A 13,231-nucleotide genomic window follows, 5' to 3' on the forward strand; every position below is an offset into this window, starting at 1 on the left:
CACCTTTCATCAGAATGACTTTGTGGTGGAGACTAGTCTGGTGGGTACAGTGTTCAATGGTCTGTCACACCTCAATGCTGTGGCAGAGAGAGGTCAATTTATTGTTGGCCTTCTTAGAGGTTTGGGAGGAAACCTCAACGTCAAAACACGACAGGAGTTTGCCAAGGAGGTAAGGACCCCTGTGTGTTTTTTTTTTTGCATGGGCAGAGGGTAACAGTAACAGTTTAGTTTTGGGATTTAGATTTTATCATGTCTCAATCTTTCTTACATTACGTCCTCTTCACTGGAACTGATTAAAAAAAAAAAAGAAAAAATGAGGATGAGTCATTATTCAAATACTAATGTAGGATATTCACCTACTGGGGAACTTCTGTAATTCCACTACTCAGAATGGTACCACTCCCGCTACTGATGTGTACTCTTTTTTTGTATATCTGCAGTTGCTGAGCTGGGCGAGGGAAAGCCCACCAGACGCCAGAAAACCACTCGATACTTACTATGACTCTGACAACGGCCATCTAGCAGCCTATATATTCCAGCGTCCCGAGGGTCTCACACTGGAACAGCTCTCTCATACACACACACTACCTGTTATAGAGACTCCAGACATGCAGAGAGGTCTGCACTGTTTCTCCCCGTGGCTCACTGCTCAGAACAGGCAACCCTTCATGGTGGTCGGGCCAGAGGGCTGTGGAAAGGGGTAAATATAGATATGCAGAAATAAAAGCACAATAAGGGCTCAAATATTTGCATAATCATAAACATAGGAGTCATATACACACAATTGCAAAGTTATAAATATGGAGACGCATTGTATTCTGTATATACACATCAGTGTATATAACAATCACATGTAAAACAACAGTGTACATGCAAACATAAGCACTTTATAAAAATGTAAACATTAAAATTAACCTCACAGTGGCAGGATTGTTAAATTATGATTTTACACACGCTGACATACAAGAGTAGTTCCAAAAAGTGCTTGTTGGTTATTTAGCCAGTATTGAGTTAATTAATATTCACTCCTTAGCAAGATTACTGTAATGGTTTCATATTGTTTGCGATGGCAGTCTGTATAAAGAGTAGTAGGCACTCTCCCAGGCAAACCTCATGTTGGTCTTCTTGTAGAAAAAGGGTTAGTAAAGTCATTATAGGAGAGTGTGCATCACGGATTGTGAGTCAAAGGCAAAGGCACTCAGATGTGGAGGCTAAAAAGCACACAATCACACAATCAACCCTGACATCAAAGCTTCTTTTATTCAAGACTTGACCTTTCATGTAAAGGCACTAACAAGTCAGAATGAGGATCAAATCTACGTGTGTGTGTTGTATGTGCTTTGGCTTATTTATGTGAGCACACAGGTTTGTTGCCTTACAAGTAATTGCTTCCCTCCCCAGAGGTTTGAAGAACAAGGGTCACTCAGTTTGCCTTTTACACTCCAGTTGAGTCTCTCTCACTTTTTCCTTTTCTCATCCCCTTGTCTTGCCTGACTTCGCCTGAAAGGTCACTGGATTTGTCAGTTTAGTCCTCTAATAAAAGAACATCTAATTATTTTACACACATACTTACTTGCATACGCAAACGTTGTGTATGTACATATATCGAATTTCAATATATGAAATATATGTACATATATAACTAACCCTAACCCATAAAATAGAAACACAAGTAAATATTATTAATTAATGATTATATATGAAACCTATTAGAAATTGGAACAATTTCTTATATTGATATATGTCTAGCCCATACAAATATATATGTTTATGTATTTATGCTCATAGACATATGTTACATGAATACATATCCATCCCAAACCCTGTCAATATATGTTGATATTATATACAGTGGGTTCCAAAAGTCTGAGACCACTTTTCTAGAAATTAGAAAATAGACATGTTTTAAATTGATGAGATATAAATAAGAAAAACATCTTGTAGTAAGCCAAAGATCCGTTGTGGGAAGAGTTCAGGCTGAGAAATAATTTCTGGTTCGTAACAACCCCTGTGCCCCTTACACTGCAGGACTACAGAGGATGCGGTTTATTAGCATAACAAGAACAACAAAACACTGCACCTCAAGGGATGTCATTAACTGTACAACTCACTTCACTCATCGTGTAACATGCTTTTTCCATAAAGGGACTATAAGCTACCAGAAACATTGCAGAGTTATTGTCAAGAACAGGAACACTAGTCACCATGCACAGATAACATTTGGATAACATTTAGAACACAATCTACTCACCTTATATCTGTAAACACATCACCTCAGAGCATGCTGGGTTAGGGTTCCACCCATTTATCCCCAATATGCTACAGTATACAAGCATATAGAATTTTTATATGTATGTTGTTTTATTGAACTTGCATATATAAAATGTATATATACCATTAACATAAATTAGCTGAAGGTATAACACACTGTGAGATTTATCCACACCTAAATATATAAGTGAGTGTGTGTTTCTTGACTTCTTTTTTCTATGTATTGTTTTCTGTCTAGCATGCTCCTGCGTTATGCCTTCTCTCGGCTGCGCTCCACTCAGGTCGCTGTGGTTCACTGCAGTGCACAGACCTCATCTCGCCATGTGCTACAGAAGCTCAGTCAGACCTGCTTGATGCTCAGCTCAAATACTGGCCGAGTATTCAGACCTAAGGACTGTGAGAACCTAGTCCTTTACCTCAAAGATATCAACCTACCGAAACCGGACAAATGGGGGACCAGCAATCTCACTGCCTTCCTGCAACAGGTAGAGTAGATACGTTGACAATAACATACAGACGGATAAGCAAATAATTAGTGAATGAATGGATGATGTGGTTCCTGATTCCTATCTCATCAGCATAGCTCAGACTATCCCATTTTAAAATAAGAGTACTATCTTACTGACTTTTTGAACCCTTTAATAAAACAGAATCTGAATGCTTTCAAATCATTGAAATCATTGAATCACCTCCAGGTACTGACCTATAAGGGATTCTACGATGAAAATCTGGAGTGGGTGAGTCTTGAGAACATTCAGGTGGTGGCCTCCATGTCAACAGGGGGTGCTGTCGGGAGCCATTCACTCACATCCCGCTTCTCTTCTATAGTACGCATCTGCACCATAGAGTAAGTATGATGCAAATGCTACAAATAGAAAACAAATTTTCTTTAATTTATATTCATGGCTCAGTTCTCTTTTCCAGAGAGTTTCTCCGTTTTGCTATTGGTCTCCCTCTAACCCCGAACCTGTTGATGTATCTTTTTTGCCCCTCCATCCGTCTGTTTCTCTGCTTCTTTGCCTCTGCCTTTAGCTATCCAGACAGGGAGCAGCTGCAGACTATATACTCAGCATACTTGCAGCCAGTTCTCCAACATAGCTTGGGCAGCCAGGCAGCCTGGGCCAGCACAGGGAAAACCCACCAGCTGGCTGGCTCGCTTGTGCAGCTCTATGAACAGGTATTGAATTAGACACAGTGTTCATTCATATTCTATATTTGTAGTAACATATTCTTGCCTGGGTTATTAAAAGCATAACCAAGTCACTGAAGACTTAATATGTGATCAGGAAGAAATCATTACACCCGTTTACAGAAAAATAGAACTGTCTCTGTATACTTTAAAACAGCCCTTTGAATTCCTGGATTTGGTTGAGTACTTTGCAGTATTTTGAAAAGCACATCCGTTTTTAGATAACTTAGATACATTTTTGCCATTTTGCTCAGACGATGAGGATGTCGGGGAAAAAATTTTGTACATTGACAGATGACATAAATCAATTCTATTAGCATATATGTTTCTTTTATTTAATGTCATGGGCATTATCCCAGCATCTTACTATGTTAATTAATGTCACAAATGTTGAATGATTAATCATATGAAATTTTCAAGTAATAATTGGATACACTTAAGTCTCATTGATCTTTTGCCACCAAAAGTTGTACTGCATTTAAAAGCTTGGTGGCAGAGCAGAAATTCCCATGCTGTTGGTATTTTGTAGCTTTTCAACAAAAATAGAACATATATATGTATGACTGAATTACAAATCCATACAGTTCTGCAGGAGAATTGTTTTATTCTGTGTAGGACATACAGGCACACGCTATTATTGAATTAAATCCCATATTGCCGGTTCCAAATTGCAGCTATGGACGGCACACAAGAGACAGATATCAACCATAGTGTGGCCATAATCTTATTACTGATTGACAATTAATTTTGATCATGTACAGTATGTTATCATCTCCGTGTGTTTCTCTCCTCTCAGGTAAAAGCCAAGTTTACAGTGGACGACCACAGTCACTACCTGTTTACCCCCTGTATTCTCACAGAATGGGTTCTCAGCCTCCTGCGATATGACCTCACTGCAGGTAATCAAACATACATGATGCAAGAATGCATACATATTAATATCTTTTTCAACATGTGTAAAATTTATGCAACAACCAGGGACATCCCAACCCTCTGTAAGTTAGGGAAAAATACGAACCTTCAGGCTTCATTGGTAGCTTGACAGAATATCTATCTCTTCATTTTTGTAATGTGGGAAGCCTTAAAAATCAGACCCAGGCCCATAAGTGGCTGTGACTGACATTTTCAGAAGCCCTGCTGTATGTGAACAAAAATGTTGGATTGTAAAAGTTGGATTTAATGACCCACTGGTTTTCTACTAATTCCTTAGAGTGCACACATACAGTAATCTTACTGCTGCTGAGGAACATGAAGCATTTATAACTCAGTTTTGATGCCAGAATCAAAAGGACAAGACCAGATGGCTTAGTTTCTTGTCAGTATAGTTTTAGCGCAGAGCTACTGTCTCCAACTCTCACCTTTTCTTCATTCTATCCCTCTCTCACTCTCTCTTTTCTCCTCTCTTTCCTTACTTCCTCTCTGTCAGTCGTCTCTCCCCCTCTTTTATCATCCTCTCCCTTTGCTGTCCTTTCATCTCTCCCTCTGTCACTCTTTCTCTACTTCTGCAATGTGTTCCTGCTGTGATAGTGAGTCCAATCATTTATTTTAATTAAACACGTCAGCGGACAAACTTCTCTTCTCCTATGCTCATCATTTTTTAACTTACTCTTACTTCTTCCTTCTTCCTTTCCCCCTTCGTTTTTGCTTGTAAAAATCTATCTTCATTTTTATTCTGTCAATGTTGATGTATGTTTATGTGGTGAATATATTTACAACACTTCATAACTTCCATAACTTTTATGTTTGAATTTTAATCAAAATTTGTTTAAATTATTATTGAGTTTTCTTTGTTTTGTTTTGTTTTTTTATTTATGGAGATTACACTAATTTGTGCCCAAGACCAATCGTGATTGTGTGTTTCACCATGTAAATGAAAAGGTTGTCATGCAAATGGACTTTGGCTTGCAGATTTTGTTGCGTTGCTCTCACACAACAGTATATCTGGAGCATAACGTTGAGTTTCACTTTGTGGTTTTTAGAGCTGACTGATACATTGGAATAGCTGATATCATCAGCCAGTTGAAGCTTATCACAGATACAGTGGGCTCCAAAAATCCGATTTTTAAAGGTCAAGGTCACTTTGACCTCACATCTGTCCCATTCTTGTGAACACAATATCTCAGAAACACCTTTAGGGAACTTCTTCAAATTTGGCACAAGCAGTCACTTGGACTCAACTGTTAAGATTTTGGTGGTTAAAGGGCAAGGTCAATGTGACCTCACAAAACACGTTTTTGGCTGTAACTGAAGAATTCATACACTAATTATGATAAATTCAGCATCAAACTTCATTCCTATACTCACCAAATGTTGTCTCCAGCGGTGGAAAGCAACGCTAATGTTATCTCTTGTCTCTATCATGTCTTTTCTTCTATTGAGGTTAGCACGGTAACCAGCTAGCCCTAGCCCAACTCGTCATTTTCTGATAGGAGCTCACTGTAGGCTCCAATCTGCTCTGAAGAGGTAGAACTGCTCAGAGGGCATATTATAACATCTTGTATTATATAGACAACAATGTTTGAAGCTCTGTGAGCGACAATCAGCACCACCCGCTCCTGGCAAGAAACCTCGTTCAGTGGCAGGCAAAACTTACACACAGCCCCTTCAACTGATTTTAATTAATTTAAGTACATTAAGAAACAAGTATTGTTAACAGACTTTTTGAGCTCTCAAATATCAAGATCAGTATCTGCCTCAAAAATCCAGGATTGCCAGGCTTTGTTGTCTTTTTTATTATTTACTGTTGTGGTAGAATCACCACTAAGGTGGGTTTTGGGCAGGGAAATCATTTTAAAGCCATAGGCATAGAGAATGTTTAGCATGACAACTTGGCACTTTAAGTGTTTTCTTTTCTTCAGTGGTTTTTAAAATTTAATATGCCAGGAAAACCCCAGAGTGTCAGCTGTGTCTCTGTTTGATTCTCTTCTACAGTTATTCAATATAATGTGACAGACACTGTTGAAGCGAGCCGCCTATGAGACCACGATTCAGGCTTGTCCTCTTTTTAGCTAGCAGCACTTTGTTGATTCTTGGGGGAATTTAGTAAACTTAGTTTCACCCTGGGAGGTGCTTTTGTCATGCCTGATCCCACCAAAAAAAGCCCACTGACCAATGTTGAAGTCTGAGTCATAGTGTAAATACTGTGCTTGTGTCTGTACTTTTTGAAACAAAATGCTCGTTGTGTGTTTTAATGCTTTAAGTGAGAAAAAACTTTCCCTTGAAACATGATTCACTGAAATTTGCTATTTAACCACCACCGTTTTCAATCAATATGTGTGTGTTTCTCCTTTATTCATTTTTAGCTCAATCTAATGTGACAGACAGCGTGTTGGAGGTGGTAGCAAACGAGGCCAGGAGGCTGTTCAGAGACCGGCTAGTTTCCTCCAAAGACCTTCACACCTTTGATAACATCCTCTCCTCCATTATACGGGGAGACTGGGGCTCTGATGCTCTAGACAACATGACTGGTATGAGATAGGTCTCCTCTCACAGACATATACCTTCAGTCAAATCCTACATACACAATAAAATAAGACTGCTTGCAGGCTCATATGGATTCAACAGTCCAAACGCTGCACAAGACATAACAGGATTCCAAGATTCCATCACAGATTTTATTTATGGCAGTTCCTTCTCAGATGATGGTCTGTTTGCTTATTCTAAAAAATAAAAATTACTAAACGGTTGACTACTCTAAACAACTTAACGACAGTAAACAAAACTAGTGTTTATCTCTCATTCACCAATTAAAAATATCCTTTAGTGTCACCCACTGGTAATAACATTTCAATTTTTTGGTAATAGCAGGGGTGAGATTTTGGCCACTTGTTTCAAATTCTAGTTGAAGCTGACGACTCCAGTCTGACATTTGCCGGCCAGTTCCTAGTGTGAGATGAATAAGAACAAGTCAAGATTCAAGATTCATACCAGACTGATGTCTAGTCTTGTTAACACTGTACAGGGGTTCCCCTCATGACTCAAGGAGAAATTAGAGTAAAATTTAAATTCAGAACCTCTCCTCCTTACATACCCTGTAGGTACTGCTCCTACCGTGTAGCTAATAAGCAGTATACCATAGCATAACCATAACCATAGCAATGATCTGCACAGCAGCATTAGAAATGCCTGGCAAATGATGGCATCAAGCGTCAATCTTCTTAATATAACATAACAAAGGCACTTGAGACTGCTAAACAAAGGCTTACAGTGCTGGCAGCTCCACTAAAGACATCACCTAACAAGTGTGATAGCTTGTTTTTAATATCCCTGTCACTACTTTTCTTGACTTACCTATTGGTATTGCCCACCCTTCTTCATATTAACACAAGCAAGCTGCATTCATATCTAATATGTGAGAAAGCATTAGCTAAAGACTGGCACTTTGTAAGCTTAGTGACCAAACTGGCCATACATACAGTCCACCAGTGAAACAAACACCTACCTGCTGCGCTGCAATATCTGGTATGTTAGCTGTGGTATTTGTATTGCACAGATTAAACATTCAGACACACATTTTATCTCAGTTGACTGGTATCAGTTTGTTTTTGTGACAATTATGCCTTTGCATTGCTCAGTTTTTGTGTCTTTTCTCTCACTTCTGCAGAAAGCTTCTGCTGTATGTCATATGATGGGAACATATGCAGCTGTGTTAGTAACAGTCCATGATATTTCTCGGTGTACAGATGGTTTCTATGTGACATGGGGAGCCTCTGAGGGGGCTGTAATAGCACCAGGCCAATCTCTACCGCCTCATGGTAAACAACTGGGACGACTGGATTCTGCTGACCTAAAACAAGTTATACAAAAGGTACACAGTGAGGACCTGTTGCCTGATGTGTAGTCAGGCTTGTAGGATTAAGTATCTGCACATACATATATAAATGTATATTAGTGGACACTAGTTGCAATATTACTAGTTGTAATATAAGCAAGTAGAAGTACTGTGATTAAGTAAAATTTTTGTGGTACAAAAATGCCATTTTATCTGTTTGCTCTATTATATTTTGCACTTTTTACTGCACTACAATATTTTGACAGTGACCTTCCGTTTTAAGATTTTTCTCACATAGCTTAAATGCTACTTACATGCTAATGTTTCATTAATACTACAGAAAATTCACATAATAAATACGATGATAATGCTCTTCAAGATACTATTCTGCATAATAGAACTTTTGCTTTTGGTACTTTGCTAACAAAACTTACTTAAGTAGAATTTTGAATGCAGGAATCCATTATTACATTTCGGTGTTGCAGCTTAGTAAGTTAATGATCTGAATACTTCTTCCTCTGCTGCTATCTTTGTATCTTTTTCATGTGATTGTGTTTCTTTGTTTTTGTTTTCTTATTTTAATTACATTGTATTTGAGTGTCTGTGGTGCACTGCCTCATGTGTCCCCATTTCCCCTCTAGGGAGTAGTGCTGTACAGTCGTGATAACAGGGAGCTGGACCTCCTGCTGTTCAGGGAAGTGTGTGACTTTGTGTCCAGGGTGGATCGGGTCCTGAGCCGACCCGGTGGCTCTCTGCTACTGGCGGGCCGGAGTGGAGTGGGTCGGCACACAGCCACGTCCCTGGTGTCACACATGCATGGATACACATTGTTCACGCCCAAAATCTCCCGTGGTTACACACTTAAACATTTCAACAATGATCTGAAAACGGTAATTGTAGATCGCCTTTATAAGATTTTATAGGCTCAACTGGTTCCAAACTAACCACTTTTTACAGAATGCACTTAGAGGTCATAGCCTTGTACTGGCAAGCAATTTAATTGTCTTCTCATTAACACTCTATCAAGTGTTTTGTTTCAGATTTTAAAAGGACTTCTGGTGTCTGTATACCTGTGGCGTATTGTGTTTTTATATGTATCAGATGTATTTGTTTATATGTGATGTACTTGTATCAAATGTATAATGTAGTGTATATGTGTGTACTGTTTGTGTAGGTGATGCAGCTGGCAGGTCTGGAGGGCCAACAGGTGGTTCTGCTGTTGGAGGACTATCAGTTTGTTCACCCAGCTTTCTTAGAGATGGTCAACAGCCTGCTGTCATCGGGTGTGTATTGCGTTATTGTGTGTGTCTTCTATTATTTTAATTTTTATGAAGACTGATTTGATTATTAGTGCCTCAAGGGATTACAATTTCATTTTAGGGTTACGATTAGAATTTGGATTAGGTAGCAGCCCCTGTTTTAGGGTTTACTTGATGTATATTTGAATATGGGCCATGCAACAGAGTAGCCATAACTACAATCACAATGCTGTACACCAATCATAGTTCACAGGTTTAATTCCTTCTGAGTGATGCTAGTGTGTAAAGAAACACTGGTCATTTTTTGTGTGTGTCATATTTCAGGTGAAGTTCCAGGTCTGTACTCCCCAGAGGAACTGGAGCCTCTCCTCTCCTCCCTCAAAGATTCAGCTTCCCAGGATGGATTCAGTGGACCACTCTACAACTACTTTTCCTACAGTCAGTACTGTATAGTTATTGACAGCACTCTGTCTGTCTTTATTCATTATTTCGGTCTATTCCCTTGATGTATATGTGGTTCTCCTGTCCTCTTCTCACTGTAGAACTCTGTCTGTGTCATTTATAGCCAGTGATTGTTCTAACTACAGTATTTTCTTCTATGATTGTATCTGACTCCATTCTTCTGCCCCACTGCTGTGCAGAGCTGTGTGTACTGCAGAAATGGTGCAGTGTCACCGAGGTTGCTGCTAGAAAATCAAATCAATAGCTGCATTATTGTCAAAGTAAACCTAAAGAGCTCCCTGCTTACCCTCACTATCCAACTCTGTTAGGGAGGTACCAGCTAACATGGACAGTATCAGTGACACAACAAGTAGTACATGTATTCTCATTGTTTCTCACAGTCTCTGTTTCCCTCTCATTTACTGTCTCAAGCTACATTCTTTGATAAACTCTGCCACTGTTTTTGTTTCCAAACCTCTGTTTCACACACCCCTTAGGAATCCAGCAGAACCTTCATATTGTTCTGATCATGGACTGCTCCAACTCCACCTTCACCATCAACTGTGAGAGTAACCCCGCTTTTTACCGCAAGTGTTCTGTTCAGTGGATGGAAGGATGGACCGAAAGCAGCATGAAGAAGGTTAGAGGAGGTCAACAAGCACAAGGGACAAGATAAGACCAAAAATAGATATTAAATCAGCTGATACAGTTCACACCAGGATTTAAGATAGGGATGATTTAATTCAGCAGTATGTGTTGAGCATGTATCTGAAAAACATTTAAGAGACAAACTTGTGAAGAGCATTCTTTGATTAGGTTTCTGGGAAGCTTGTATGCTTTACTAGTATCCAGGGACTCCAGATCCAATATTGACCCTATCACTGCAAGGCTTAAAAAGTACATTTACCTGTGGTATCACACACTTTTTTTTAATTGAAAACCAGCCATATTAATTTTAAGAAGCAGACAAGAGAGGAAAGTTTTTCAATACACGCATCAGTGCTTTCTATCAGAATTTTACATATGGTGTGTGCAAACCTGTACCATGTCAGATTCCTGAGCTGCTGCTGGCAAAGACAGAAGGAGGAGGGGAGGAGAATGAAAGTGAGGATGCTACCAAGGGGAAAAACTCAGGTAAGAGCACATACAAGGCCAAACTGCTGATTTATGGAAACACTCATTTTCTTTGAATTATGCTGCTGCTCTTCAGCATGTAGTTATATTTTAGACATTTGTTTCATATCATATTGCCTTGCTGTTATAACAAAATTTAAAATATTAAGGACTTATAATAATCCTTGAATATCCACCAAATACATACCTTTTGCATACCTGAGGAGCTATCATCTTTACAATATGAATGCCTTCATATGCCTGCCTAGATTTCTTGAGTCAGTGTATAAAAAAAGTCTGTGTATGCAATGGCAACCATTTCTGCCAGTATTTGTGAGGACTCTCAACCCTAACCCACCTTTGAAATACAACAAATTTTGCTGTACTAAGGTAACCATTAGATAATTCAGGAGCTTATTAACTCTATTTCTAGCATTATATTTATAATGTGTCTGTTTTTAATGTAATGAGAATGACTTCATAATTTCGATCCAGTCTGTGCTCACAGGCTTCTTCATCTCCCAGCAGGGTCTGGGCAGGGGGACCTTTGCCGTTTGTTCTTGATGGTCCACGAGTCATGTAGAGAACATGGTGCAACTCCCAGCCAGTATATGGCCTTTCTGCATGTTTACACTGCATTATACAGCCGGAAGCAAAGCCAGCTCACAACCAGACAACAGCATCTACAGGTAAAATGTCAGCTGTACTAAATGGTACACATGGACACATTTCTTGGTTGCTTATTGCCTGCCCGTGGATTCATTTCTATGATAAGGGATTGGGATGAATTTTATGGGAAAACCTAAGGGATGTGACATTTATGCTTGCTCCCGAGTTTTGCCTCAACGCCTCTGTTCCACTCTTCTGCAGTACCAACAAAGTGTTGAAATGGAGTCTGCCAGCAACCGGCTCCAGCAGAAAACCAAACTTTACTTTGTACATTTTATATGCATTATCTCCAGTCTAACATTATTCATTCCACTCCTCTCGTCTGTTTATAACCAACATTAGTTTTTTAGTCTAGTTTTCGTTACCGTTAGCATTATCATCCAGCAAATTAAGCTATGCTGTAATTTCCGAGCCTCTCGGTGAAAGCTAGACAAAACAGTGATTGATTAAGATGGCTGTAATTGAGTCAATGTCTCTTGCAACGAGAATGGATTAGTACAACATTACTATAGTACATTGTGCTAGCTAGCAAGCTGATAATGATTTAGTTACCTTATCTGTCAACATGATGCTGCCCAGTCACGTTCAGTCTTGTGTATGTCAGGCTCAGGATGTTTGCTCAGGCCTACCTACGTAGGTTTTGTGTGACAAAACTCCATATATTAGCAGATAAAAACAGGTGTATATTATGTATTTTCCAAAGATGTTACCAGAATGTTGAACAACACAAACTGTGATTTCTATACACTTGAGTCTAACATTATTTATGAATTAATAATCCTTGTCTGTTCCAAGTGCAGCGTGTATATTTAGATCTGGCACTTGCCCTCAGAAGTGACAGGACTATTGAACTCCATGTAGAATTTTAGGTTTCTTATTTTTGCTCATATATTAGAATCTTATTTTATATCTCTCAAATGGTATGATTGACTTGTGTCTGCAGGCAGGTGTGTCTAAGCTGAATGAAGCTAAGGCACTGGTGGATGAGTTGAAGAGGCGGGCTGCAGAGCAGAGTGCACTTCTGAAGACTAAACAACAGGAGGCAGATTCTGCCCTACAGGAAATCACCACTTCCATGCAGGTGTGTGTGTATCTATGTTTGTCACTGTATGTTTGTCACTGTGTGCAACTCTGACAATCAGTGGGCCGGCAGGACAGTAGTCCTGCCGGGGTTTCATGTCTCCTCCACATTACATCTATCCTCCTCTCAAATCTCACCATGCCTCTCCTCCCCCTCCCTCTTCTCTTCTCTTCTCTTCTTCTCTCTCACTCAGCTTATCTTTGTCTCTCTTCGCATATCTCTTCTAGTCATTAACTTTTTTCTGGATTTCTCATGGCTGTGTCCCCCCTGCTGTGGACACACAATTTATTTAGTTTGTGTGTATATGTACATTTGTTTGTTCTTTGACTTCTCATCCAGTGTTTTTTATCTCCCGGTACCCAAGTTTTCATTCCTTCTGCTGGCCTTGTGTGTAGGATGGATGGATAGATTTATGGAAGGAAGAAAGGAAGCTGAAC

General features: G+C 39.4%; 1 protein-coding gene across 5 annotated transcripts in view; it reads left to right on the plus strand.

Moving 5' to 3' along the window:
- The window catches only part of LOC130167624 (cytoplasmic dynein 2 heavy chain 1), a 112,970-nt gene that overhangs the window by 29,214 nt on the left and 70,525 nt on the right, over positions 1–13,231 (plus strand). For 3 of the 5 annotated variants that reach the window (XM_056373992.1, XM_056373991.1, XM_056373994.1), the window contains exons 46-60: positions 14–169; positions 441–700; positions 2,510–2,756; positions 2,967–3,118; positions 3,304–3,448; positions 4,257–4,359; positions 6,763–6,927; positions 8,143–8,267; positions 8,873–9,121; positions 9,406–9,514; positions 9,815–9,928; positions 10,429–10,571; positions 10,984–11,065; positions 11,570–11,733; positions 12,657–12,794. In XM_056373992.1, coding sequence (XP_056229967.1) covers positions 14–169; positions 441–700; positions 2,510–2,756; positions 2,967–3,118; positions 3,304–3,448; positions 4,257–4,359; positions 6,763–6,927; positions 8,143–8,267; positions 8,873–9,121; positions 9,406–9,514; positions 9,815–9,928; positions 10,429–10,571; positions 10,984–11,065; positions 11,570–11,733; positions 12,657–12,794 — 2,352 coding nt within the window. The remainder of the gene's footprint in view (positions 1–13; positions 170–440; positions 701–2,509; positions 2,757–2,966; positions 3,119–3,303; positions 3,449–4,256; positions 4,360–6,762; positions 6,928–8,142; positions 8,268–8,872; positions 9,122–9,405; positions 9,515–9,814; positions 9,929–10,428; positions 10,572–10,983; positions 11,066–11,569; positions 11,734–12,656; positions 12,795–13,231) is intronic. The other 2 variants (XM_056373993.1, XM_056373995.1) reach the window with 1 other exon arrangement.

Source organism: Seriola aureovittata, chromosome 4 (genome assembly GCF_021018895.1).
Source record: "Seriola aureovittata isolate HTS-2021-v1 ecotype China chromosome 4, ASM2101889v1, whole genome shotgun sequence".
Lineage (NCBI taxonomy): Eukaryota > Metazoa > Chordata > Actinopteri > Carangiformes > Carangidae > Seriola > Seriola aureovittata.